Below are 25,546 nucleotides of genomic sequence, written 5' to 3'. Positions count from 1 at the left end.
TTTCTTGTCTCACTGGTCTAGCAGATGGTGGTCTAGCCCTTCCTGTCTGTGCTGTCCTATTTGGAATTACTGGCATTCCCATCCACGTGCAGTCCACAAAATCACACACCTGCATGGGGTGAAGGAGGAGGTGTCTCTCCTGGAACATCTCATTTCTAAGGGCCTCTCATTGGGGTATCCCTTGAGAAGTTTGGCAATAAATAAATAAATAGATAGATAGATAAATAAATAAATAAATAAATAAATAAATAAATAAATAAATAAATAAAAGACACTAGCCACAGCACAGACAAGCTGTCAGCCTGAGGACACATCTCTGTCTCCTGCAAATTGGTTCCGAGATTCTACGGAAGCCTTTTCAATGTGGTGGCCCAGCCTTCACCATGAAAATCCCTGAAAGGGATCCAAGTGAAATTAGACCTCCCAGACCTCCCTTTGGAACTGGTCTCAACCCCTTAGTGGTAACTCCCAGGCATTTCTCTCTGCTACAAATGAATAAGGGGCCTGGCCTCGTAGCACTGGTTCTTGAACTGTCCATTCATCTAGCTGGGAGGGACAGAGACAGGGGCCTACACCACACCGACCATCCCTGGGTCCCCTTACCTTAGAACCAAGAACAAACAGAGGAGCACATATTGGAGATACAGACACAGGTGTCCACAGAAGGTGGTGTTAACATTTGGAGCACTTTAAAGAGGGTGGGACTGGGTCGGGGTGGGACTGGGAGGAGCTGAGTGCTGAATAGTGCACGTGCGTGGAGTGGGAGGAGTCGGGTTACTCCGTGCCAATTTGCAGGCGACAGAGCTGAGCACCAGCTCTGTAGGGTCATGACCTGGTGTGGCTGCCTCAGTGATGAATAGAAGGGAAAGTGCATGGGAAAGGCCCAAGATAAACCTCGAACTGGGCTTAAACAGGGTATGGTGGGCAGGCCAGAGGCTCAGAACCTATGAGGTGGTCACAGAGGGCTTGTCAAAGACAAGGAAAATAGAGATAGGTGCATAAACACCTTTAGAGTGGAAATATCAGATGTGACAGGTCAAGGCTTGGTCCATGAGAGGCCCTGAGAGGACCACGAAGCAGGGTCTGGCCCCAGGGCCTGGTCCAGTGAGTCCCCAGAGTTAAGTTACTATGGCTGTCCATCCACCCCAACCTGTATATACCTTGTCCCTGACACTCAGCCTCCATCTTTGCCCCGGGTGCCTGAGTCCCTGTTACAGCTGCCTGGAGCTCCGTGATGGTGTGAGAGCTGATACCTACTGACTGCTCTTATGCCAGTCTCCCCCCATGCCCACCCTAGACGTCCGAGCTCCTGAATTTCCCATCACCTCCAGGCTCCACCTGACTATTATCACATCCCTGTTACTTCCCACAGACTTTGAGACCCCTACACACCCACCACGTTTGTCTCCATCTGTTACCAGCCCCGCAGGTGCTCTGCCAGCTAGACTGGGCTCATCCCAGAGACTCTGGGTTCAAGGTCTGCTCCCCGCCTATGCTTCATCACTCCTGACTGTCATTGACTGGGCCGTAATAGCTGTCCTGAGACACAGCAAGGGCTGTCCTCTCGACCTTCCAGGGCCTGTCCAGGAAGATTTTGGTCCTTCAGATTACCAGTTCAATCTTTATCTTATAAACAATCTTCCATACAAGCACCAAGATGTAGGTCTTTTAGGAGTTGGGACTGGGAAGACAAAATTCAAAAATTCTGTAGACTGAGTGGCTTCTAAACAACAAATATTTATTTCTCACAGTCCTGGAGGCTAGAAGTCCAGTATCAAGCCCCCAGCAGATTCCATGTCTGGTGAGAGCTCCCCTCCTGGTTCATAGATGCCCATCTTCTCACCGTGTCCTCATATGGTGGAAAGGACCAGAAAACTCACTGGGGCCTTTCTAAGAGGGCACTTATGCCATCACATTGGGGGTGAATTTTGGGGGTACACAAATATTCAGTCTATAGCACTACCTTACTGACGACCATTGTCAATGTTTATCCACAGAGCTTATCTACTCCATCCAGCACACACACCCCCCAATAAAAAAAAGTTGACTGTATTTGAATCTCAAACCAGTGCCCCCGATCCTGCCCCAAACATATTCCATGTTTATCAGGGCTACCAGCTTTCTGTTTCAAATATGATCACACTACCATGAATAACAGACTGTCTTCCACCCGTGCTTGAAGAACTCAAGCTTCTTCCTGGGTCCATTGTACTAATTTTTAAGTCTTCTTGGGAGTACCTGAGAAGTGACTAAGAATTAGCCCACTGATTCCAAGGAGGGAAATCTTCTATTTTCTTTTCTTTTTCTCCTCTCTTGGGGCAGCTGCTGTCATGGACCTCTGCTGGTATCTCCAATGCTGCCTCTTAGAAATGAGAGACGAGGACTGGGAACCCATAGCTGAGCGGCCTCCACTAGCTGCTGCCCCTCTGCCGAGGGTGGGCCCTGGTCACACATTGCCATCACTGCCACTGACTGGGGAGCCTCAGGAGGTTAGACAAGCAAGACCCTTTGGACGCAGCAGGAATAGCAAGAGTTTGTCTGCCCCCACGTTTTGGTGTCAGTCCTTCACATTGCTGCAACATATGCCCTGGTTTCTTAGAGAAACTGCAGTAAAAAAAAAAAAAAAGGCTTTTATCTTCTGTTCCTTCTGTTGCTTCTACTCACAGTCCCCACTCCACACCCTCAGGATTCAAGCATGAGCCCCCTGGGAACTGAACTGGGGTCAACTCTGAGCCCGAGATGTCACCATGTGCTTGGCATTGCTCCTTCCATCCAGGAATTGTTGGGTTAGGACCATGTCCCAGGTCTCCTTAAGCTTTGCCCTTATCCTTCTGCAAACAGGCACTCAGAGGGATCACCAGAAGTCCTTTGTTATGTCTACATCCCAGATGGGACTCATGCAGAAATCCCCCTCCAAGAAATCTCTGAGATGCCAGCAAAAATTTCACCCTTGTCCAAGAGGCCCTTTTCAGAGAGAGGAGATCCAAGACAGAGTTCCAGTTCCCTGGCCTCCATGTTCAGAGAATGGCATTCCATCAACAGACTTCCCCTTAGGGGGAAAATCTTGCTCCCTTCCCTAATCCCTTCCACCCTGGATGGTGGTGTTCTGAAGTCTCCCCATCACTCCTGCTTCCCTGGAGCCTCAGGGAAGAACTGAATGCCCCAAGCCTCTGTCTGTGGGGATGGCTGGGCTGGCTCACCAGCCAGCTGAGGACAGTAGCTGCCCATAGTTTATTGTCTGGCTCCCTGCCCACTCCATGCTCCCACTTTCCCAAGGGATCAGGAATTGGGCCCTTTATCCTGCCTGAAATGTGCTGCTTCCCTTCATCCTGATGCTGCTTGGGGTGGAGACACTGTTACCACAGTTTAACGTGTATCTGAGCAGTGATTTTTGCAAAGACTTTCATTGGCCTGTGTCAGTTTTGGCAATGCTTTTTACCCAGGCAGCTCTCCTCCTCACACAGGCAGCCCCCCAGCCCTCCTCCTCACCCAGGCAGCTCTCCTCCTCACCCAGGCAGCCCCCCAGCCCTCCTCTTCACCCAGGCAGCTCTCCTCCTCACCCAGGCAGCCCCCCAGCCCTCCTCCTCACACAGGAAATGCCCTCAGCATCCTCCTTGAGCAGAGTTGTTGCTGTCCATGGCTCCACATTCCCCCACAGTACGCAGCCCTCTGGCCTGGCCCCAGGTCCTACGTGCAGCTGGAGCATGAGACTTTCAGTGCTGCAGGGGGCTACTGACAGCAACTGCTAACTCGGGTGTTCCTAAGACTACCGCATGTCCCTGGCACACTCCACAAGCTGCTCTTAACAGGTATTCAGTATGACACCAGCACTGAGCAGCGTTGACTGACTTAAAGAAAGCAGAGTCAGGAAGAAGCAGAACTCAAAGTTCTGTTTTTAAAACGGGAATGACATTATAAAAATTCATGAGGATAACACATCTCTGAGCGATAGATTCCAAAGGAAGTTGCCAATTATAACACCCTTTTCCCTGTCCCAGCCCCTCACCTCCCCCAGTCCTGGCTACAGGAGTAAGAATGTGCCCCAAGTGATTCAAATAGGGTCCTTTCTAGAGATTTTTAAATTAAAACTAATTTGCAAGTAGAACTGCCTCTCCATTGACGACACTGAGAAGATGGTGTTGGTTCTGTCATCCTGGGGAAAGCCAGTGTAAGATACTGAGGCTGACACGGAGAGAGAAGGTGGGTTGAGACAGAAAAAAGAGAGTCTGGCCACCTTCAAGCACCGAATTCTAGCCACCCCAGACCAGAATATCCCTATCCTTCTATGATAGGGATGAGACAATAGATTCCACCTCCTCCAGCTTCAGTTAATTAGATTTGAATTCCATCACTTGCAAACACCAAGGTACCAGCTAGTACACCATTCATCTGGCACTTTATTATGTACCTTTTTACTGTTATTACAAATGTTTTCATGTAAATGTCTCACTTCCCTAACAAGAAAACAACTTTCTTGACTATGGTTGTTCTGCTTGGGCTCTTCCTCCAGCGTATCTATCCCAGGGCTGAGCTGTGGCTTTAAATATATTCAGAAATAGTTATTGTGAAGCAGATGTGCATCGTTGGGAATAGGAGCAGTCATGAGAGAGAGAAGGTATTGTTAACGTGTTCCTCTTTGCTCTGAACTTGCATCCAGCTGACTATCCACATGAGAACCACCCATATGATCTGCAAATATGACTACTCCGTGCAGTTTATGTGAAAGATTAGAAATTGATTTCCTTTTGTATATTGACTTGCCATTCCTGGATAGGTTCTCACTCCTGTTAAGATGTTCAGGAAGGTACCTCTTTTTCTAGGTGATAGGTAGTGTTCTTCCCTCCCTCTTTCCTCACTCTGGGACAAAATATATCATGAGAGTGTCTATTAAGATTGAGTCTACTGCTTTGATGAGCTAAAAGGAATGTGAATGGCCTTCCATGCTGGGTGCTTTGTCAGAAGGGATAGTTTCCTTCACCTGAGCAGAAGTTGTTTGATAAGGGTATCACACACACACACACACACACACACATACACACACACACTAGGTGGAGGTCAGTGCCACCTGAGCCCCTATTCCACCCAGGCAGCACAGGTATGTTGGACAGACAGATGGCAGCTGGTCTAGTGAGCAGATGCGAAGATGGGGGCTTGTACCCAACTGGCCAGCCTTATGTGACCCAGCTATATTATCTGGGAATTGACACACTTTATGGGCTTTACTTGAAATCCTGGCAATTACTTTCCTTCTATAGGTTGACATAAACATCATTTGGCATCCTTTTGTTATTTACAAAAAAACAAACAAACCCAAAAACAAAAAAACACCCAGATATCTGTAAATACATTATTTATGTTTTACTACTGAATCTCAGAACCAGTTGGGGCATTGGGAAAGAATTGAATTTGGCTGCTGAGTAGAAACAAAAGAATATATCTTTGAAAAAATGAAACCAGTGGGCTGATGCCTAAACGTGAATGTCTGCACAGATGGAAATCCCAAAGATGCCCAGGAGCCCAGCCTTCGCACAGCCTCCAGCACCGACTGTATCTGAAAAGGGGGAACATTTTTGAAGAAAAAGCATTAAGAAATATATTATTAGAATGCAGCAGACCAATGCATTTTTGTAAATGTCTTGACTAGGATTTTAGCTATACTTGTATTGCAAAGAATAATGATAGCTTAAATAAACCGACAATTCCTGGAAGTACCTTCTGACTCAATCCCATTGATGCTATGACATTCTGAGTTGATGCCAGGCCTATGTGTCTTTACTTACAAGCACTAATGACCTTACAAAAAGAAAATGTCTTAGCCAAAAATTGTTTCTGGGCAGTAGAAATGTATTAAATGCCATTTTTCCCTTCTTTATCTACCTTCCATTACTCTGAATTTTTGCTATTGTTGTTGTTGTGTTCAACATCAGGGGCCCAGCCTGTCTGTCACTCTGACCTGTCTGCCGTATTTAGAAACTTTGTGTAAAAATATGAGAAAATGACTTCAGCAGCGTATATTACCTGGATGAATCAGGGCTTTGATTCTCTCTCTCTGTCAAGTGCACTTTGCCTGCTCTTTTCTTGGACAAACTCTATCCTAGATTCTGAGACTATTTCTTTCTTTCTTTTTTTTTTAACATTTTGGAGGAATAATTGACAAATATATTTGTGTATATTTAAAGGGTACAACATGATAATTACGTATATGTATATATATATAGTTACCAAGATCAAGATAACACAACCATCACCTCACATAGTTAATTAGCATAGGTAACTCTTTTTGCGTGTGTGGTCAGAATGCTTAAGATGGACCCTCAGCAACCTACAAGTATACAATATCATATCATTAACTAGTCACCGTGCTGTATATTAACGATTCCAATCGTTTTTCCTTGACACCCAGGAATCCTGTTTTATTCCATCTTGTGTTAACTGGTCAATTTCTCCACTAGATTATGTGTTCCTTGGGGGCAGAGTTTTATTCATTCCTGTACTCCTCCTCCCAAACATTTAGCACAATTTCTACTCATTGTCGGTATTTAATTCCCAAAGTCAACCAAACTGAGTCATGTTTCACATTTATTTGTGTTTCACACAACACCTAGCACTGTCAGGCAGGCACCCTGGAGCTTTCAGAAAATATTTGGTGAAGGAATGATTTATTGGTACTCACGTGTGTTTTCAACCACTTCACCCTTATATAAGGGGATATGCTTGCAGAGCTGCTCAATGGGTGACCCAAACAGGAACCATTTCACATCTGTAAGCAAAGACTGCAGTGGGTTGTACTTGACCCAGGTGTATTTGTTGGAGAACATGGTGTTCAAAGCCTAGATCAGTATAACAAGAGTGGGATTAGGTAAAATAAGTTGACGTAATCTGGGATATTTTGTTCTAAATTGTGATTTCTTCTCTTTCAGATTATTAAATAGAAGGCAGTCAAGGATCTCAAGACATCACCTTTTTCTGACCACTTGGTCTTCAGAGAAGCCTCATTATTACCATTATTTTGTTTCTGGTGACAATGAAACCCAAGAGAGGGTGAATCCTATGCCAAAGGTGGCACAGATGGGAAATTACAGAGGGAGAATTAAACCCCAGACTTTTAGCCTCATGCAGTGTTTGTTTATTCTCACTGTACCATATTATTTCTTAGTACCTTGTGTTATTGAATATTATAACTCCATTCATTTTCCTGCCAATCACTATTTCTTAGAGACCTGCTCTGAGCACAGAGGCTGTTTAGCTCTTTCTACAGAGACAGTGGAATTTATCATAAGTTATTGCATTTGGGGCTTTATGGTGGCCATCAAGCTAATGGATGTACTCCTGCATCAAAAACAATAAATGTGCAAACACTTTAATAATGGGAAAGCAATAAGGTATAATATTATGATCCCTTACTCTCTTCATTTCTCCATAGGCACCAGTATTTCTTGGCTCAAGAACAGGGAATATTTAAGGGTACTCCAGAATTACCTTCCTTTCGTAGATGTACCGTTCAAGTTGGTCCAGAGCAGGGATGGCTTGATGGTTCATCTTCAGGATGTAGCAGGCTCTTCGGGAAAGTATCCTGGTTGCGATGTAACCCTGAGGCAACAAGAGCACAGTTACTACCTCTCCCAATTCCCTGGGTTTTGAACTTGGTGAGGATGACATATGAGCCTTGAGAAGCCTTCAACACGCACAGTGAGTACGTGTGACTCTTTTCCAATCTGCAATCAGTTCTATCCATTTGGTTTCTTCTATATAGTGTTTTTACTTTTCACTTCTCATCACTATCTCTGAAATTGTGAAAACCCATGATTTGTGACCTACTATTCCCGTTATGGAAACAGGGTCTGCAATTTGTGGTTTGAAAGATTGAGAAGCAGTAGTTCTCTCTCTTTCTATTGATTTTGTCCAGCCTCTTCCTCCATTCAGAGTAATTACAATATTCTTTAGAACTGCACTTTCCAATATGTTAGTGATTAGCCACTTGCAGCTATTCAAATTTTAATTCAAACTAAATCAAATTTAAAATGTACTTCCTCTGTCACACATTTCAAGTGCTCCATAGCCACAAGTGGCTAGCTGCTTCTGTATTGGAAAATGCAGATATAGAACGTTTCAACAACTGCCGAAAGTTCTGTTGGACAGCGATGCTTTAGAAACTCTCCTTAACGTACCAACACCCACCCTCACCCTCCACACATACATGCTTCATCTATTCCTCCCTCCTTTTCTATCTTGTCCACCTCAAACCCAAGCTGACTCAATAGGGATGGGTTGAAGGAAGGTGGGATTGGAAGAGCAATGGAGGGTGAGGACCTTGGAGCCAGAAGGAAACTAAGGCCATTTAATTTTCATCTAGAGTGGAATTTCCTCTACAGAATTCCAAATAACTATATAGCCTATTAGACTATATATAACATAAACCTTGTACTTCCTATTTTTCATTTCTCATAAATTGCCAGTTCCTAAAATTCAGAAATAGACGGAGGCCAAGACTAATGAGAGTGGAAGAGGCTGAAACCAAATCATCAGCACTTTATTTTTGTAAGGACACTTTTGGGATTTCCCTGGCATCTGCTTAAAAACAATTTCACAACAAGTTCCTTTTAAACCATATCTTTCAAAGATTCTATAATTTCAGATGTGTCCTGGAACTACCAACGCTATGGGGAGGAAGTGTGTGAGAAGGTTTCTACAAGAAAAAAAAAAGAAAAGCATGTTCAGACAACCAGGGAGATAGACGACAACCCATTTATATCCACAGTACATAGCTCTGTCTCTAGGTAAAAGCAGGTCCCTAATTACTGTCCATGGAACAAATGGAAAACAGACAAATCAGTAGATAAAAGAAAGAATAAGTTTTCTGAGCAGGTTTCTGAGACTTGTTAATAACAGTAACTAAAACTTGGAAATAGCTAGATGTTTTTAATGAACATACTTCCCTTCATACAGAAGAAGTATGATTTATTGCATATCCTACAGATACAGGTAAATGTGTATAATCTGGATTTCTGCTATTTTGCGATTGTTTCATGATTGGTTTTCTTTCTGCGTAATTGTTTTTTATTAGAAGCTCTAATTCATTCATTTATTCATTTGACAAATATTTTTGAGAGTCTGTGTGCCAGACGTTGCTTTGAGCCTGCAGTGAAACAATATTATCATGCTCCAATTTCCACTGGAAGAGGTCAAGTAAACGTGTATGCTTGAGAGGTCAAGTAAAGGTGTATGTTTCCATATTTTTTTTTCTTAGAAATGATTTTGTTTATTTTTTAGTCAATAGCTTGATTATTTAAAGGGAAAAGCAGAAGTAAGGAAATTCTAATAGAATTGCAAGGATAGATTTTGGAATACAAATATGTACTAAATGACTACCCCTCTGCTCTTCAGAAACCCAGTCTTGAAGAATATAGAAATCCCCTTGCTGCTTACATGTTTATAGTCAAAAACCGTGGTAGAGGAACACGATCCTGCATGGATGTTAACAGTGGCGGTATTTTTTTCGTTGTCAATTGCAATTGTCTCCTGAACGTTGCCACCATTGTTGTTTGGACTGATGATGTTATAAACCTAGATTGACGACAAAGACATAATGATTTTTTCATAAATCACATGCATTTGAAAGGATCCCTCCCAGCAAAACAAAGCCTTCCACTTGCTATGAACAAGAAATTGAAGCCTGAAACCTCTCCACTGGGATCTAAGCACACGCTAAAATAAGGTTTACTATAAGGTTTACTCTTCCTCATGGTTTACTATATATTTAGGGGAAAAGCAATGATATCACAGGAGAAATGAGACTGACCACATATTTTCAAGCAATAGGTTACATTTTTAAGGTATTGCAGTTGGAAATAATCAATCTCATTGTTTCCATGGTTGGTTATTTCTAGAATTCTATCTCAAATAGGTCACATGGATTCTCTACTGTCCTTCAAATTATCTTCTATCTTCCTTTTCCTCTCCCCACATCGCCAAACTATAAAGTCCATAATGAATCAACTCACCTGATATCCATGAGATTGTGTTCCAAAGATGGCCAGAACCACCAGAAATCCCACCTGAAAAACAGACCATTCACTTCCATTCTCCATCGAGTAATCATTGACGGTAGAGATATGAGGGGACACTGGACAGGACAAGCATAAATACCTCAGAAAAACGCACACCTAGAGCTACTGGTGAGTGGTCATGGACGGTCAATAGTCCATTTCCAAAATATAAAACACACACATTCACTTACTCATGCTATTTGGCAGACACATGTTCTACCTTTGTCACCCAATTCTCAGCTCTTCCCAATATCAAAACCTCATACATAGCATGTGTTCTTATGCCAGAAAGAACTTGGGGCAGGTGAACAGTGAGAAAGAACTGATTTTACTAGGGGAATACCCTGGTGTGATTCACACTTTAGATTACAAGAGGTCAATGGGAGTCCTCTGGTAAAAAAAAATATATATTAATAAATAATAATTCCTTGAGACTAAGACGGTAAAAAAGATTGAAAATTGATTCTTGGGCAATAGACAACAATGGATTTCTAAGGGAAACTATGAAAATAAGATACATCAGGGCATGATTAACTTTCCACGCTGACACCCAGGAAAACCTCCATGTTCTCCTACAACCCATGCTTTACTGACACCATCAGACAAGTGTTTGGCCAGCAGCTGTGAGACTGACCCTGAGTCAGCCCTGACATTTTGCTGTGGTTGTGTAAAAGTCTGATCCAACGTGCTGATGCCGGCTTTGTGCTGTCTCTTCTGAATACCACAGTGTACTACGCTGTCATTGAAAAGTGCTGATGGAGAGGGTCTGCAGGAAGGCAGACAGCTTAAAGAACTGTCAGTGGGACATTTGTAGTTCCTTTTCCCGATCGCCCATAACACTTCTCGCCTGGTGACGGCGTGGAGTGTCTAACAAAACCTGTATGCAGATAGCCACCCTGCCTACTTGCACAGGGACGCATCATCTCTAACTCCAGGCCAGCTCTCGTAACCTTTGACACACCTATGTATTCTATTTTATGGGTCTAATACAGAGATTTTTAAAGGTGGGGGGTGAAGGACTGACCACCTTAGTGGTACGATTAGAGAAAGCTCAGGAAGTGTCCCCTGCGGCCTAATAACCACCGGCCCGACACTGTGATAAATACACCATGGTTATAGGTTTGTGTTTCAGGGGCAGGTCTCCTCTTAGAAAATCAAGAGACTACTGGGAGAGGGAACTCTTTAAGCTGACAGTCTTGAACATCTTATGGCTGTTCAAGACTGCTTTCTCCCTCAGCAGCTAAATGAGAATGAGGAAGAGAGACTGGAGAAGGAGTTCCACTCTGCATCTGAGCCTAGTCCACTGCCCATGGAGCACTGCAGTGTGGAACTATGGGAAACTGGGATTGGGGCTAGGGTCGGCTGGGGGAGTGGGAGGGTCATGGCAAGGATGTTTTAGCATGATGGCTCCTGCAAGTGGGGCCGAACATGAGTACATTTCAAGCCTAAATCCCACATTTACTGGCTCGGGGAAATCTTTCCTCTGTGCCTCCGTTTCTTCATCTGTGGAATAAGGTAAATGCTACTCATTAGAGAGTTATTGAAATGAATAGATGAAATTATTCATGTAAAGTGTTTATCATAGGGCTTAGTATGCACTTGGGAAATAACTACTGCTATTATTATTATTATTATTATTATTATTATTATTATTATTATTATCATTAGTGATACTATTTTTAAATTACCACTTCCTTTAGATACTACATGCAGAAAATGCCTACATTCCCTCCAAAACTCATAATAGCAATTATTATTTAAAATCCTCCAAATTAAAATTCTCTAGATAGTTCCAAATTTTTTTCTTTGTGTTTTCTCGGAAACACCACAAAGAAATAAAAATGGACAAATTAATATGCAACATAATATTCAACACTATTCCTACCAAGGACATCATTAACTGCATTACAGAAGCTTAGAGGTATGCCCAGTGTTTGTCTAAGAACCTTGAAATACAGAGAATATTGGATGTGAACATTCTATGCACGCACAAGAATATAAAGAAGCATAAACAAATACTCACAAGGATTCTCATTTTGTCTGAAGGGAAGAAGGTGCTGGAGCAAGTGAGACTGCCTGCTGCAGCTTCTGCCCTTTATATGGGCTTTATATGGGCTTTAGGTGTGGAAATCTCTTTTCAGACCAGTCCCTTTGGAAAAGGTGGTGTCGTATCACTGACACACCCCAGCAAACTCCTTTATCAGCACTGGGACCCAACCATATATCCTGATATCAATGAAGTTCATTAGTCACTAAGGAAAATTCACCCCTTGGTCACTGTTTAAATATTCCCCGCTTATCTGCCCTATGTTGCACTTGAGAGTTCGATTTCCACCCTTTAAAAACATCGCAAGATGCTTGTTTTACACAAACATCTTATAGACATATGAGGACGTACTCCTAATATCTGCCCTGATGGTAAAGTTCTCCCTTAAGTCCTGAGTTGGGCCCTCCCTCACTCAGTATCTTTTCATCCCGGCCCTGCTTGTAGAATTCTTCCACCCAAGGAATGGACATGGGAGTCGAGGCAAGAACTGTGGCTGGGGGGTCTCGTTGGAAAACAGCCTTGAGACTTTATTTCTCCTCTCCTTTAGGTTTGGTGCCAATTTCCAGAGATTCATGAGGAACAAGGCTCAGAGATTTCTCTGCCCAATTACCAGGCTTAATCAAATTTTTACATTAGGTGTTGTCCAAAACACTGTGAAAACTATGATTTATGTATCTCTAGTTATCTTGAGGTGCATTGAGAAATTCTCAGGTTAAAAAAATAGAGAAAATAAAGTTTAATTTGTATAATTTTTTTATAATGCCGTAATTAAAAAAGGCTAACTAGTGTTAGAATGGAATCATGAACTCCGAAGGTGGAGAAATACGAAAACAAAACCAAAATTACAAAATTGTCAAATATTGAGAATCACTACAGTAAGCAAAAAAAAAAAAAAAAAGCATAAATGATGTCCTTGATCTACAACTACAACACCTTCCTAACTAGAAGGTTTTTTTTGTTGTTGTTGTTATTGTTGTTTTTAATGTGGCTTTTAAAAAGCAGACATTTGGGCGATTTGGGGGTTGCTTACTTCACTGGAATTCTGCTACTCGGGTTGTTCAGCTGGGGTGGATGCAAAATGTGCTGTTTTTAAAAATCTTCCTGAGATAGCAGCAGCAAGGAGAATTTCAGTTTTGCAGTACACCTGCAAATTTTACCCATATCTGGCTCCAAAGTCCCCAGAAAGCAAGCCAGTTCCCACACCTATAGACATGAGGACAGACAAATGTTTCCGCCCTCCTTCCTACTTTGTCTCCCACCTGTCGCCAGGAGTTCTGAGTCTATAGTTTTGATAATGATAATAGTTAGCATTAATGGGGAACTTGATATGTTTTAGCACTTTCTAAGCTCTTTGCATATGTTGATTCATTTGAGTCTCATAACAGCCCTATAGAGTACCTTCTATACATGTCCCATTTTACAGATAGGAAAACTAAGGTACAGAGAAGTTAAGGAACTGCTCAGCATTACACAGCTTCTAAGAGCAGGAGGGCATTTGAGCCCAATCTGACTCCACAGTCCAGACTCTTAACTACTAGTACTATATGACCTCTCTGATTAGTTACTGGGTTAGTGTAACTTCTTGCCTTACTGAGATGGGGGCATTAGTAAGGAGGCTTCTGCTTCCAGAATGTTTCCTGACCAAAAGATTGACTTGGAAAAAATCATGCCTACCCAAAACCCACCCTCTCCCAATGTGAAAACTTTTAAATAGGGAGAATGAGACACTGTTTGTAAAAGATGTTCTAAGTGAAATTCATGGCTAAGCCACCCAGCTCCCCACTGAGGGGGTGAAATCACTGACATGGAAGGGCCTCGTGTTGGCGGTGTCCACACCTTGGACACCGATGCAGTATGTCTGAGAAGGGGCACAGACAGGTGGACTTTTAAAGCTCTGTGGGTGGTTCTGATTGGAAGAGCTGTTTCAAAACCTGTTCAAACCCTTCATGAGAAAACTAAGACAGATTACAACACAAAGCCAAGATCATATATGTAGTTCTCTAACTACATATATGATAAGATAAGACTTTTGCTTGCTATTCTAGTGTCCAAACTAAATAGCAAATTCACTTGGGTTAAAAAAGTTTAAAGCCATTTTACATGTTACCTTTTTTATTATGAGACCGAAACCTTCTCCTCTCTCCCTTTCTCTGTCTCTCTCTGTCTCTGTCTCTGTCTCTCTCTCTGTCTCTCTCTCTCTCTCTCACACACACACACACACACACACACAATTTACTTCTGCAACTCTTCTTTTTTTATTTTGCAAGCATTTACATTACATCTGGATATACCATAATATATCAGACTCAACATGTCTAAAATACAAGTTGTTGCATTCTTCTCCCCAAAGCAGCTCTTGTTTTGGACATTGTTGTTTCTGTTGACAATTTCTCCAGGGCTTCAGGCTCACCTTGAAGTCATCCTTGATTCTTCTGCCATTTTTCCTCTGTAATGCTTCTCCCTTTTCAATCCATCAGTGCAGCAGTCTTTCTTTTCAATCCATCAGTGCAGCAGTCTTTCTTTTCAATCCATCAGTACAGCAGTCTTTCTTTTCAATCTATCGGTGTATACTGCATTCCTTGTCCTCATTATCCCACACTGTCCCTGTTACAATGACTTCAATTAGTCAGAAAAATTGACACCAGCTGTTTCTCACTCACGTAAAGTCCAACACAGATGACATCATGATGAGTGGCTCTTCTCCAAGTGATGACTTACAGATTCCAGCTTCTTCCTTATGTAGCTTCCCCATCTTCAATATGTAGCTTCATGGTTATTTTGACATTATCAGCCTGACAGATGGGAGTTTAAATCAACAGCATGAGAAGACACATCTGTTTTTAACTTCTTCAGACTGAAAATAACCACATGTGTTCATTATCCATTAGTAAGGACCAGTCACATGGCCATATCTAGACGTGAGGGAAATGAAGTGTAGCTCTATGCCAAGAAGAGGAAATCTGTCTTTGCTAAAAGACCAACATTGTTTTCCTGCTTCCCGGCGGCCCATTGTTTCACCCTCACCATCACTATTAATTCACGGCCTGAAAGCACCACTTTGCTTATTTTGCTCTTATGCTCAAAAACTGTTAAATTCTCCCTCAATTCTTGGACAAAGTTGAAGACTCTTATTTTAGCTTTTAACTCATTCTATCATCTTCTTCCAAACTAACCTCCCCAAGTGGTATTAGTGAGGAAATAGTCTAAATGAAGGAAAGGAGATGTGATCATGGAGGAGATTCGTGTATTCAGTTGCCACAAAAGAAACTCAGATCATTCAACTATATTTTTATTGTTCTTTCCCTTCATATCTTAGATGCCCCACTTTTTATTGTGTTATTTTCCTTTCATACTACCTTTATCCATTTTTTTCTTTCTTCTTCCTCTACTCCTCTTCTTCTCTCCTTTATTTCCCTTCTTTCTTCTCTTCTTAGTGATTTCCTACCTTATGAAAATCACTGGAAGAATATTCTGAAAGGGATAGAAGGGATATTCTGAAACTCTCTCTCAGAAAGTTTGCTCTCTATCATAAAGCACAAATAACTATTAAAATATAGTAAATGTAAAGTATCAGAGGAGAGGCAAAAGTAGAATGGTGATCCAAAGTACAAATTATATTGGCCATATCTATAAATGGCAAGCAAAAACATGTTTATATTCTTCATTGTTTTCTACATTGTGTAATAATCACTCTTTTCCTTTAATAACCCTAAAGTCTTTCCTTAATGACCCTAAATTCACATGCTAAGGCCATAACTTATACCCTTCTCTATACCCCCACTCTCCCAAAGTTCCCCTTTAATATGGTGCAGTCAGCCTATGAATTCATTTCCATGTCATTTTTTGCCATACCTAAGAAAGAGCTCAGAACTGCTGTTAGGGGGGAAAGATTCAATCTATTGATAATAAATGGCCCTGGGATGAGGGTATAGTTATTTGGGCAAGTTACTGTAGCTCCAACCATCAGAAAAATCCATTCCAATTTTTAAAAATACATGTAAACAGTGTACATGATGTAAAAGAAGTAAATAAGAAAAACACCAGGAGAAAATACAAGTTAACTTTGATTTGATTTTGGCAATGTACAAAATTTTCTAAGTCTAAAAGCATTCGAATAAATTGCAAGAGGAAAGATACATAAACCTAACTGCATAAAATGTAAAAGATAATTGTTTTTTTAAAAAAGCAAAATTTAAAGCCAAATTTAAAACTCAGGAAAATACTTTTAATGCATATGCGAGATAAAGAGTAACGTTTCCTACTTTTATTTTAGCATTCTTTATTTTTATTGTTAATAAACTGTCAAGTGATTATTGAAAATTTCCAAAGGGTAATATGTTCAACTTACAAAAAGTTTTTACAAATCTACAGGAAAATAACAAACACATATAAGTTTTTAAATGGGCAAAGGACCTGGTTAGAGGAAAAAGCAGTAATAGAAGATGGTGAAGAGTCGAAGCTCCAGAAATATCCATCTGGATTTGAATTCCAATTTCTCTAATTTCTCATGTGTACCTCAAAATCCTCTTATGGAAAGAAAGGATAACAAAGTGCTCCCTCAAAGCATTTTTGTGAACATTGATGGGCTCATATACATAAAATACAACAGCCACTGTCACAGAGAAAGCTCTCAAAAAAAGTTACCTAATATTATTTTTATGTATTATAAATACAACATTTCAATCTCATAAATTATTATAGAATTGCAAATTCAATCAGCATTATTCAATTAAATTTAAATAAAACTAAGATATCAGGAAAGCCCATAATTATTTGAACATTTTTAAAAAGCGACTTCTAAATAAGCAATGGGTTAAAAGGGAAGTTACAAAAAATTGGAAAATATTTTTAATTGAATAGCATTAAAAATATAACGTATCAAAATGTGTGGGATGAAGCTTAAGCAGTGCTTAGAGAGAAATCTGTAGCATTAAACACTCATATTAGAAAAAAGAAAGGTCTCAAATAAATGATCTAAGTATTCACCTTAAGAAACCTGAAAACAAGTAATACAAAATTAAACCTAAAGTAAGCACAAAGCAAGAAATAATAAAGAGCAAAATCAACGAAATTGGATATAGAAAAACAAGAAAAAAAATCAGTGAAAAGCGCCAATGGTTTTCAATGATCAATCAAATGGTTCAAGGAAAAAATGACATGAATTATTAATATCACCAATAAAAAGAGGATGTCACTACTGATTTTACACCCATTAGAAGGATAGTAAGGAATTATTACAACTTTGGGTTCAAAAATTCAACAACCTGAATGAAATGGACAAAATTCTTGACAAAGATGAACTATCAAAGTCCACTCAAAAAGAAATAAATACCTTGAGCAGCCCTTTGTCAATGAAACAAACTGAATTTGTAGTTTAAAATTTTACCAAAGAAAATTCCAGGCCCAGATGGCTTCATGGGCAAATTTCTACCCAACATTTAAGGAAGAACTAATACTACACAAATTCTACCAGAAAATAAGAGGGAAGCTAACACTTCCCAGCTCATCCTATGAGGCCAATATTACCGATCCCAAAACTAACAAAGATATTATGAGAAAAGGAACTATAGCCAAATATCCCTCACAAACATAGATTAAAACACCTTCAAAAATATTAGCATATTGAATAAAATAATATATAAAAATAATACTACATCATGACCAAGTGAAATTTTTCCTGGAAATTTAAGATTCATTTAACATTTGAAAATCAATCAATATCATTCAACATATTTAATGCAAAAATAAAAAGCCAAATGATCATCTTGCTAGAAAAGCATTTGGCAACATATACTCATGATAACATCTCTTACCAAAACAGGAATAAAAAGGCATTTCTTCATTTTGACAAAATCGAAGGCTATAAAAAACCTTCAGCTAACATCGTAAGTAAAAATTCATGAAAGAAAAATTAATAGATTGGACTTTAATAAAGTTAACATTTTCTGCTGTTCCAAAGACACTGGTAAGAACATGAAAATAAAAGCCACAAAGTGGGAGAAAATATTTGCAAAAAATGTATTTGATAAAGAACTTATATCTAAAATACATAAAGAAATTTCAAATTAATAATAAGAAAACATACATTTCAATTTTTAAAATGGGCAAAATATTTGAAAAAATGGTTTACTAACAAAGATATACAGATAGCAAATAGGTATATAAAAAGATGCTCAGCCCCATTGACACTTAGGGAAATGCAAATTAAAACCACTGCACACATATTAGAATGGCTAAAAATAACAAAGAACAAACTACAAAACTGAAATTCCAAGTGTTGTCAAAGATGTGGAGCAACTGGAACAACTGCTGGAGGAAATTCAAGGTACTACAACCACTTTGGAAAACAATTTGGCAATTTCTCATACAGTTCATTGTAATTATCATATGACCCAGAAATTCCACTCCTAGGTTTTCACCCAAGGGAAATAAAAATGCAAGTATACATTAGAACCTGTGCATGAATATTTATTTATAAGGCTTTATTGTAATCACCAAAAACAAGAAACAAACGCAAATGCCTTTCAATGGTGACTGAATAGATAAGCTGTGGTACATTTATGTAATGAAATACTTACTACATAGCAAGAAGAAAGGACCGACCCCCTGAAACACAGCTCAGGTGAATCTCAAATCCATTACACTGAGTAAAAGCAGCCCAAATCAAAACACTACCTACTGTATGATTGCATTTACATAACATTTTGGAAATATAACACTAAAAGGATAGGAAACAGATGAGTGGTTAGTAGGGGCTGGAGGTGAGGGGCAGAGTTGCCTATAAAGGGGTACAGAGGCATTTTAGGGGGTGGATGGCGATGTTCGTGGACTTCACTGGTAGATTTATGACTGCATACATGTGTTCTATTTCCTATGAATTGCTTTTCTGATAAAACAAAATGTTAGATTATTTTCTAAAGGAAGTATTTAAAAGGTACAATTTATAGGCTCTGGTGACCAATTGTCTAAAGGAGGAGCAAGGGGTGAGGAATCAGAGGTGACGATAACTGAGGTGCCTCTCTTGATTAACTAGCTGTTAAAAATGCCACTGAACTACATAGAAGTTACAGAAAAACAGCATGTTTGGGGACTAATGAAAATGGCTTGGTTTGGAGTCGATTCGATTTTGAAACGTGATTATTAAATACGTCTAATATATGCAGTTGTAAACCAAAGTCTGAAGCTTGGTGGGGTTTGATCTGTTTTTCCATCATGTAGGGGTGTCTCAAGGGTTCAGAATAGAGGAGGTCTTCCAGGAAGAATGAGCAGGTCATGAAAGAAGAGGATCAAGGTGAGAATCCAACACCAACATTGAAGGGACAGATGGAAGAAGAGAGGCAACCAATTGTTCAGGTGGTAGAAGGAGCATTTGAAGTAAAACTGGGTGTCACAGAAGTTAAGGAAGGAGAGAATTTCAAAAATGAGAGACTATCAAGTTCCAAAAGTACATAGTCAAATCATCGGAGGACTGGAAAGATACCAGCATATAAGAGAGTGTAGGGTTAGGCTCCTTGCCTTGCTCACTTTGAGTCCCAGCACTATCAGTTATCCTTCGGATATGAAGCCAAACTGCAGTGGGTTGAGCTATGACTGAGAAGTGAAAAAATGGAATCCAAAAACCTACATGATGTTTTTGAGAGATGTAAAAGGAAGGGGAGTTATAAGCTCTCTGTATGAAGAAGGTAGAGTTAAGGGAAGGTTTTTATCTTTGTTTTGGGTTTGTTTGTTTTTCTAACGTTGGGGAGATTTGCCCATACAAGCCAAAAAGAAGTAAGAAACCAACAGGAACCTACTGAGGTTTGAGAAAGAAACAGCCATTTGATGGAGGAAGGTGACCATCAAAGACGGAGACTTTGGTCCTGGAATCTGTTAAGAGCACATTCCTCCGAGATGAGAGGGAATGAAGAATGGTGAAGATAGAGATGGGGAGATGGAGGATGACAGTTCAAGAAGCCTGATACCTTCTATTTGCTCGAGTAGTAGGCAGTTACGTTAAGGGTAGGGCTGACATGGAAAACTTGGGTAGACTGGCAAACATTTGCTTTGAAAGGAAAAAAGGAGAACGTCACTACAGACCAGGAAAGCTCAATTCTATTGATAGTATGAAAGGTCCAAAGAGAAGGATTTTTGACTTGAAATTCTTTTCTTGTTCACCTCCCATTCAAAAAGAAAGAAGAAATCATTTGACCTCTTCTAAATTTGGGGAAAGTGACCAAAATAGTAAAATCTATTTTGTACCTGAATTTCGATTGAGAACATCTTTGATCGAGTCCTAAGAATATGAGTTCTGTCACAAGACTCATAGCCTAATAGATACACAAGATGTCCATCGCACACCACCCGTATGGACCTTCAATCGATTTTAAGGTGAGTCATGAAACTCTAAACAATAAATGGTATCTACATTTCTTAAATATACATACTTGTTTGGATACCTCCTTTTATACATGCCTTATATTATGAAGCGACCAAAATAAATTTAAAGGTGTGTCAATTACAAACCAAAATCAAGTGATTGCTTTACAGAAACACCCATGGCCAATAACTAAAATATTAATTTACTGGGAGGAGTTCAAGGGTGTTGGAACATACAGGTGTGAGAAAGAGAAGAGAGTCTCATACATGCAAGGATACACCTGAGCACAAAGGCCTGGGAGAAAGGGAGGTTTCCTGTGGCTATTGGTGAGGATTCAATCCATATAATATTTCAAGCTCAGTGTGTAGCAAATTGTAGATTCTTGGTAAGTGAAGTAATCCTGACTCAATTTTTCTCTATCTAACCGTGATTAATCAAGATATTTTGGAATTATAAAGGTGAACCTGAGAGTGTTAAGAATGTTATAAGCTGGTCTTCTCACAGCCACTGAACCCCAATTTACACCTACCTGGCTCTGCCATTCCACTAGGCGGAAGTGGCCTGACCCTTTATCCCTACGTGTCTCTGCCCAGGCTGTCCCGTAGGGCACAACTAAAGGTCCGTTTTCTGCATCAATGCAAAATGAAAATATAGCACCCCTTGTTCATAGAGCAGATAAAAAGCTTTTTCTTTCCTCCATAGTTTCTTTCTCTCAACTTATGATGGTGTTTTTGATATGCTATCTAATGTCTCATTCCATTGGGTATGCGGATACTTGCAAGGTAAGCGCAAATCCTCAAAAGCACCCGGGGCCCCACCCTGTGACTCAGAGTGTCTGGCCTTGACTTTCCTGCACCTGCACCCAGGCCCCACCAGTGGAAGCAGAGGGTGGGTGGTCAAGAGCCCATCTAGGGAGATGGGGAGAGGCAGAAGGTGGGACCACACATGAGCCAACGATCCAAGTCCCTAGGGCATGCTCCATTGTCCCACCAGACTTCACTTACAAAATACAAATTCAAAAATAGAATTGTTAAGAAGGTCAAGATAGCAACTGCAAAGCATTAAACTTGTCACGTATGGGGCTCTCTTCTGCGAGTGAGCCCCTTGGGGCTACACTGGTCACATGTCCATGAAGCCAGCCCTGTCTCTCATATAGATTTCAGGATCTTGGAGTATGAGCACTGTTTGTTTTACGTGTGACTCCTATACTCCTTGTGCTTAACGGGGGCGTTGCATTTGCTGGAGCATGGTGACTTGCTGTTAGCTGATTATTTTTCAATATGAGAAAATGAGCAAAGGGTTGTAGGCCTGGTGACCCATTGCTGAGAAGCAAATGAAAAAAACTTTCCTGGCCTGCATAAGGGGAGTTGGTTCTTTATCCAAACCCAGTCAGACCTTTGAAGGAAAAGTGCACACCCCAGAGTAAGTCCCAATAGATACTTTTTATTAGGCATTTCTGAGAACTAGAGGCTGGGGGGTATGAGTAGAAAGAAAGCATGATTGAAGAAATCTGGAAGCTCAAAATTCCCTGAGGTATCTCTGAGGATCCAATTTCCTCATCAGAGTATGTGTTCTTCCAGAAGTGAAAAGAGTACACAAATGTCTATATTTTCTGTCTGGGATGTAGTAAAGGAAATAGTTCGGATCAGCCACCACGCAGAAAATTCAGTGATTCACAAAATTGTGCTTCATTGTTCAGTGGCTCAGGGCAAGTCCTCTGGCCTCTTCTGCCAGGGAAGCCAGAGAGACACTACAGTGAGGGGGCCACTGGGTTCTCACCCAGTGAGACCTGGGCTCCAGGTGTGGCCCTCACAGCTGTGGTACTTTTGTCCTTATCATTTGGGATCCAATTTTCATCTTCCAAGGACCAGTTTTGTCCTTTCCAGGCCTGACTGTTATGGTTGAAGAAACATACCATAAGTCTGAGTACTTTTATACCGTTTTCTCTAAACTGCTTCAATTCGAACACTGAACCAGGAATAGGTGTTATTATTTCTGAATTAGCTATGAGATAATCCTAAGGCAGGACGTTACTATCGCTTTGTGATTTCTATCCCTTGTTTGGGCATATCTTCTCCAAATCTTTTGCAGAATGGAAGGACTTAACCAGGTTTGATTGTTCAACATGCTCTTTATCTCTACTTTCATATATTTTATATAAAATGAAGTCATCACTCAGGAGATTCAAGATTTTTCCCGTTTCTGAGATATAATGTATCATTGGTTGCCTCTGGGGTGGGGGGATCCAAAAGGTTTGGCAAGTGCATCTGGACAGACATACAAGCAGCAACAGAAAGGCAGTGTTATATATATTTTGGAAGGCAATGGTCCCAGAGGAGATAACAAAAAGAGAGGTCTCTGTGATGTCATAGGAAAAAACTTCCTCCACTCTTCTGTAATTTAAAAAGAATTTCTCTCCTATACAAAAACGACTATGTAATATGCATAGATTTTCTGGAATTAGAAGCTTTCTAGAAATAATTATTAAAATGTTAATTTACATGTCCCTATTGCTATTTCTTTAGATGTGTCATTCTTGGCCACAAATATATGTGGAAGATTTGATACAAGTACACCACTGCCACAAGCCCTGGGAGCTGTAGCCACAGGAACCATAACTAGAGTCTTAGCTGCAGGCAGTAATCCGAGAACGTGGGAAGGCAGACGTCTCTCCCAAGGTGATGAAGTGTGTTCAGATCTCACAATGAGCCACCTGACTTGGAACAGTTACAAGGATCTTCAAAATGGTATATAAGATGCTCAGAAAAATAAAATAAAATAAAATAAAAAAGCCAAAGCAATTGAGACAAAATCTCTGCCCGAAGGAGCTTCCACAAGAAAATACATTATAGTGTGAAGTCAAATGAGCTAAAGCCCAGCTGAGTCCTCAATATCAGAAAATAGGGCAAGAATTAAAGGGAAGACAAGATTACTAAGGGCTTCATAGGAGTTAATGGCTGCAAGGTCAGCCCGTTAACAAGTCTATACAGGAGAGGGAATCTTGAATACTTAATGTTGAATACTTAATACTTAAATACTTGAATATTTAATGACAAAAAGGTGCCCTGGAAGTTAACCTTCCCTTCCACTCAGAGAAAAGTCTGATTTCTGTGGGAAAGCTTTAAGGGCCCTCCGATCTAGTAAGAGCATGCTATAGATGGACCGTATCCCCTGTTTATTCCATACAAAGGAGTTCCCACCTAACTCGACATGACAGGGTATGGGGTAAAGTGAGGCCTAGGGTGTGTACTGTGAGATAACATGATAGGGGCTTGGTGTTTGGCATGACCCCGCCTCAATCTCTGTGGACAGGGTGGGCCCTATTTACTCATGGGCTGGTTTGCCCCACACTAACCCTAGGTCCTTAGGGCCACACAATTTCCTGGGACTCCCTTGATGTGTCACCATAGTCAATGTAGGGAAGCACCTCTCCAGCTGGCTCCAAACCTCAGAAATGAATATCATGAATTTTTTATTTTCTCGCTTGAACATCTCCTTTACGCAATTCCAATTTTTTAATGGGCTTATTGAGCATCGTATATGTGCCAGCATATTCTAGATTCTATTGAGGTGACAAAACAAAACAAAAAGACCAGGAACGTGTTCTGTCTTTCTCCTATGGGAGGACAAGAAACACATAAAACAGCTCTCAGGATGAGAAGGAGCAAGAGGCTACCTCGTGTTTCCTTAAGACTTTTGACCTTGGATGAGAGACAAGGATTGAAGTTGACCATCCACCCTACCCCCACCTACTCCCACACACTCACAAACACACATTCACACATACTACACCAAGCACAGGGGAAGAGGGTCTTCTCGGTTTTGGAGCCACTGAAATAATATTGTACAAAGGAGGAATTTCTTCTCTTTGACCCATAGAAAACCTAAGGTCTAGAGGACAAAAAAGATTCGCTGAAAGAAGGAAGCAGAACAGAATCTACGTGTAAGTCTCCTGGCTTCTAGTTCCAATCAGTAGCTCCCCAAATGGATTTTCAAATCCAGGGTGCATCCTCAGAGGCAGCACGACTGTCGTTTCCCTAAGGAAGGTGTCCCCCAGGGATGTTAATAGGTGTTAGAAAAAATAAATTAATAGGAGAAAAAGGAAAAACAATCAAGGTCTATGGTCACTTACGTTTAGGAGATTCTGGATGAAACATGACATACAAGATCTGACAATTAAGTTTGCGAACTCATCCTAGAAAAAGTGCTGTGTACCTCATTGCTGAATATCACTATGGTCACCTTCGAAGTACTCCCCTTGGGGAGCCTAGCACCAAAGCCAGCACGTAGTCTACTTTTCAAAGCAATTTTGGAACTCTTTTTCTGGAATGGCATCAGAACTGTCATCATATTACCCTTGATGTCCTGAATGTCATCAAAATATTTTCCTTTCAACATTTCCTTTATCTTTGGGTAAAGAAAAACGTCATTGGATGCCAGATCAAGTGAGTGGGGAGGGTGAACAATACAGTTATTTGCTTACTGGCTAAAAACTCCCTCACAGACAGTGCCGTGTGAGCTGGTGTATTGTCGTGATGCAAGAGCCATGAATTGTTGGCGAAAAGTTCAGGTCATCTAACTTTTTCATGAAGCCTTTTTAGCACTTCCAAGTAGTAAACTTGATTAACTATTTGTTTAGTTGGTACAAATTCATAATGAATAATCCTTCTGATATCAAAAAAGGTTAGCAACATCGTTGCAACAAGTTCGCGAAGTTAATTGTCCAAACTTGTAGATTTCTGCCCTACAGATTTCTTAGTATATTTGATATGTGAATGTCAATTGTCAATCTCCAAGAGAGAGATTATTGGATCCTGAACTGTATCTCTCTGTTTATTTGTCATGGAGCATCTTCCAGACCAGCATTTCACAGGCTCACTATAGAAAATGTCAACCTCAAGTACTTGGTAAGGTATGACATGAGAAAAGTAGAGCAGGCACCTCACCCATGTATTAAAATGACTACCCGTGGCTGGGTATAAAGGCACTGTGTTGTCCACTCTTTGATTCTGCAGCGATGTGACAGTCCCTGAAGCAGAGGGAGACCTCTTCACACATCTGCTTCCCACCCCTGGCAGAGAGTGACAAGTACAGATA

General features: G+C 40.6%; 1 protein-coding gene across 1 annotated transcript; it reads right to left on the bottom strand.

Annotated features, from left to right (window-relative positions):
* Positions 1-5,416: 5,416 nt before the first annotated feature.
* On the bottom strand, positions 5,417-12,124 carry GKN2 (gastrokine 2). The gene is made up of 6 exons (XM_033125597.1): positions 12,070-12,124; positions 10,002-10,055; positions 9,427-9,564; positions 7,480-7,590; positions 6,674-6,830; positions 5,417-5,551 (listed from the first exon to the last, which is right to left on the bottom strand). Exons 1-6 carry the CDS (start codon positions 12,079-12,081, stop codon positions 5,469-5,471), a joined length of 555 nt encoding a protein of 184 aa, XP_032981488.1. The 5' UTR covers positions 12,082-12,124; the 3' UTR covers positions 5,417-5,468.
* Between the last annotated feature and the right edge of the window lie 13,422 nt (positions 12,125-25,546).

Source organism: Rhinolophus ferrumequinum, chromosome 13, assembly GCF_004115265.2.
Source record: "Rhinolophus ferrumequinum isolate MPI-CBG mRhiFer1 chromosome 13, mRhiFer1_v1.p, whole genome shotgun sequence".
NCBI classification, from domain to species: Eukaryota; Metazoa; Chordata; class Mammalia; order Chiroptera; family Rhinolophidae; genus Rhinolophus; species Rhinolophus ferrumequinum.
This window is presented reverse-complemented; position numbering and strand designations above follow the sequence as displayed.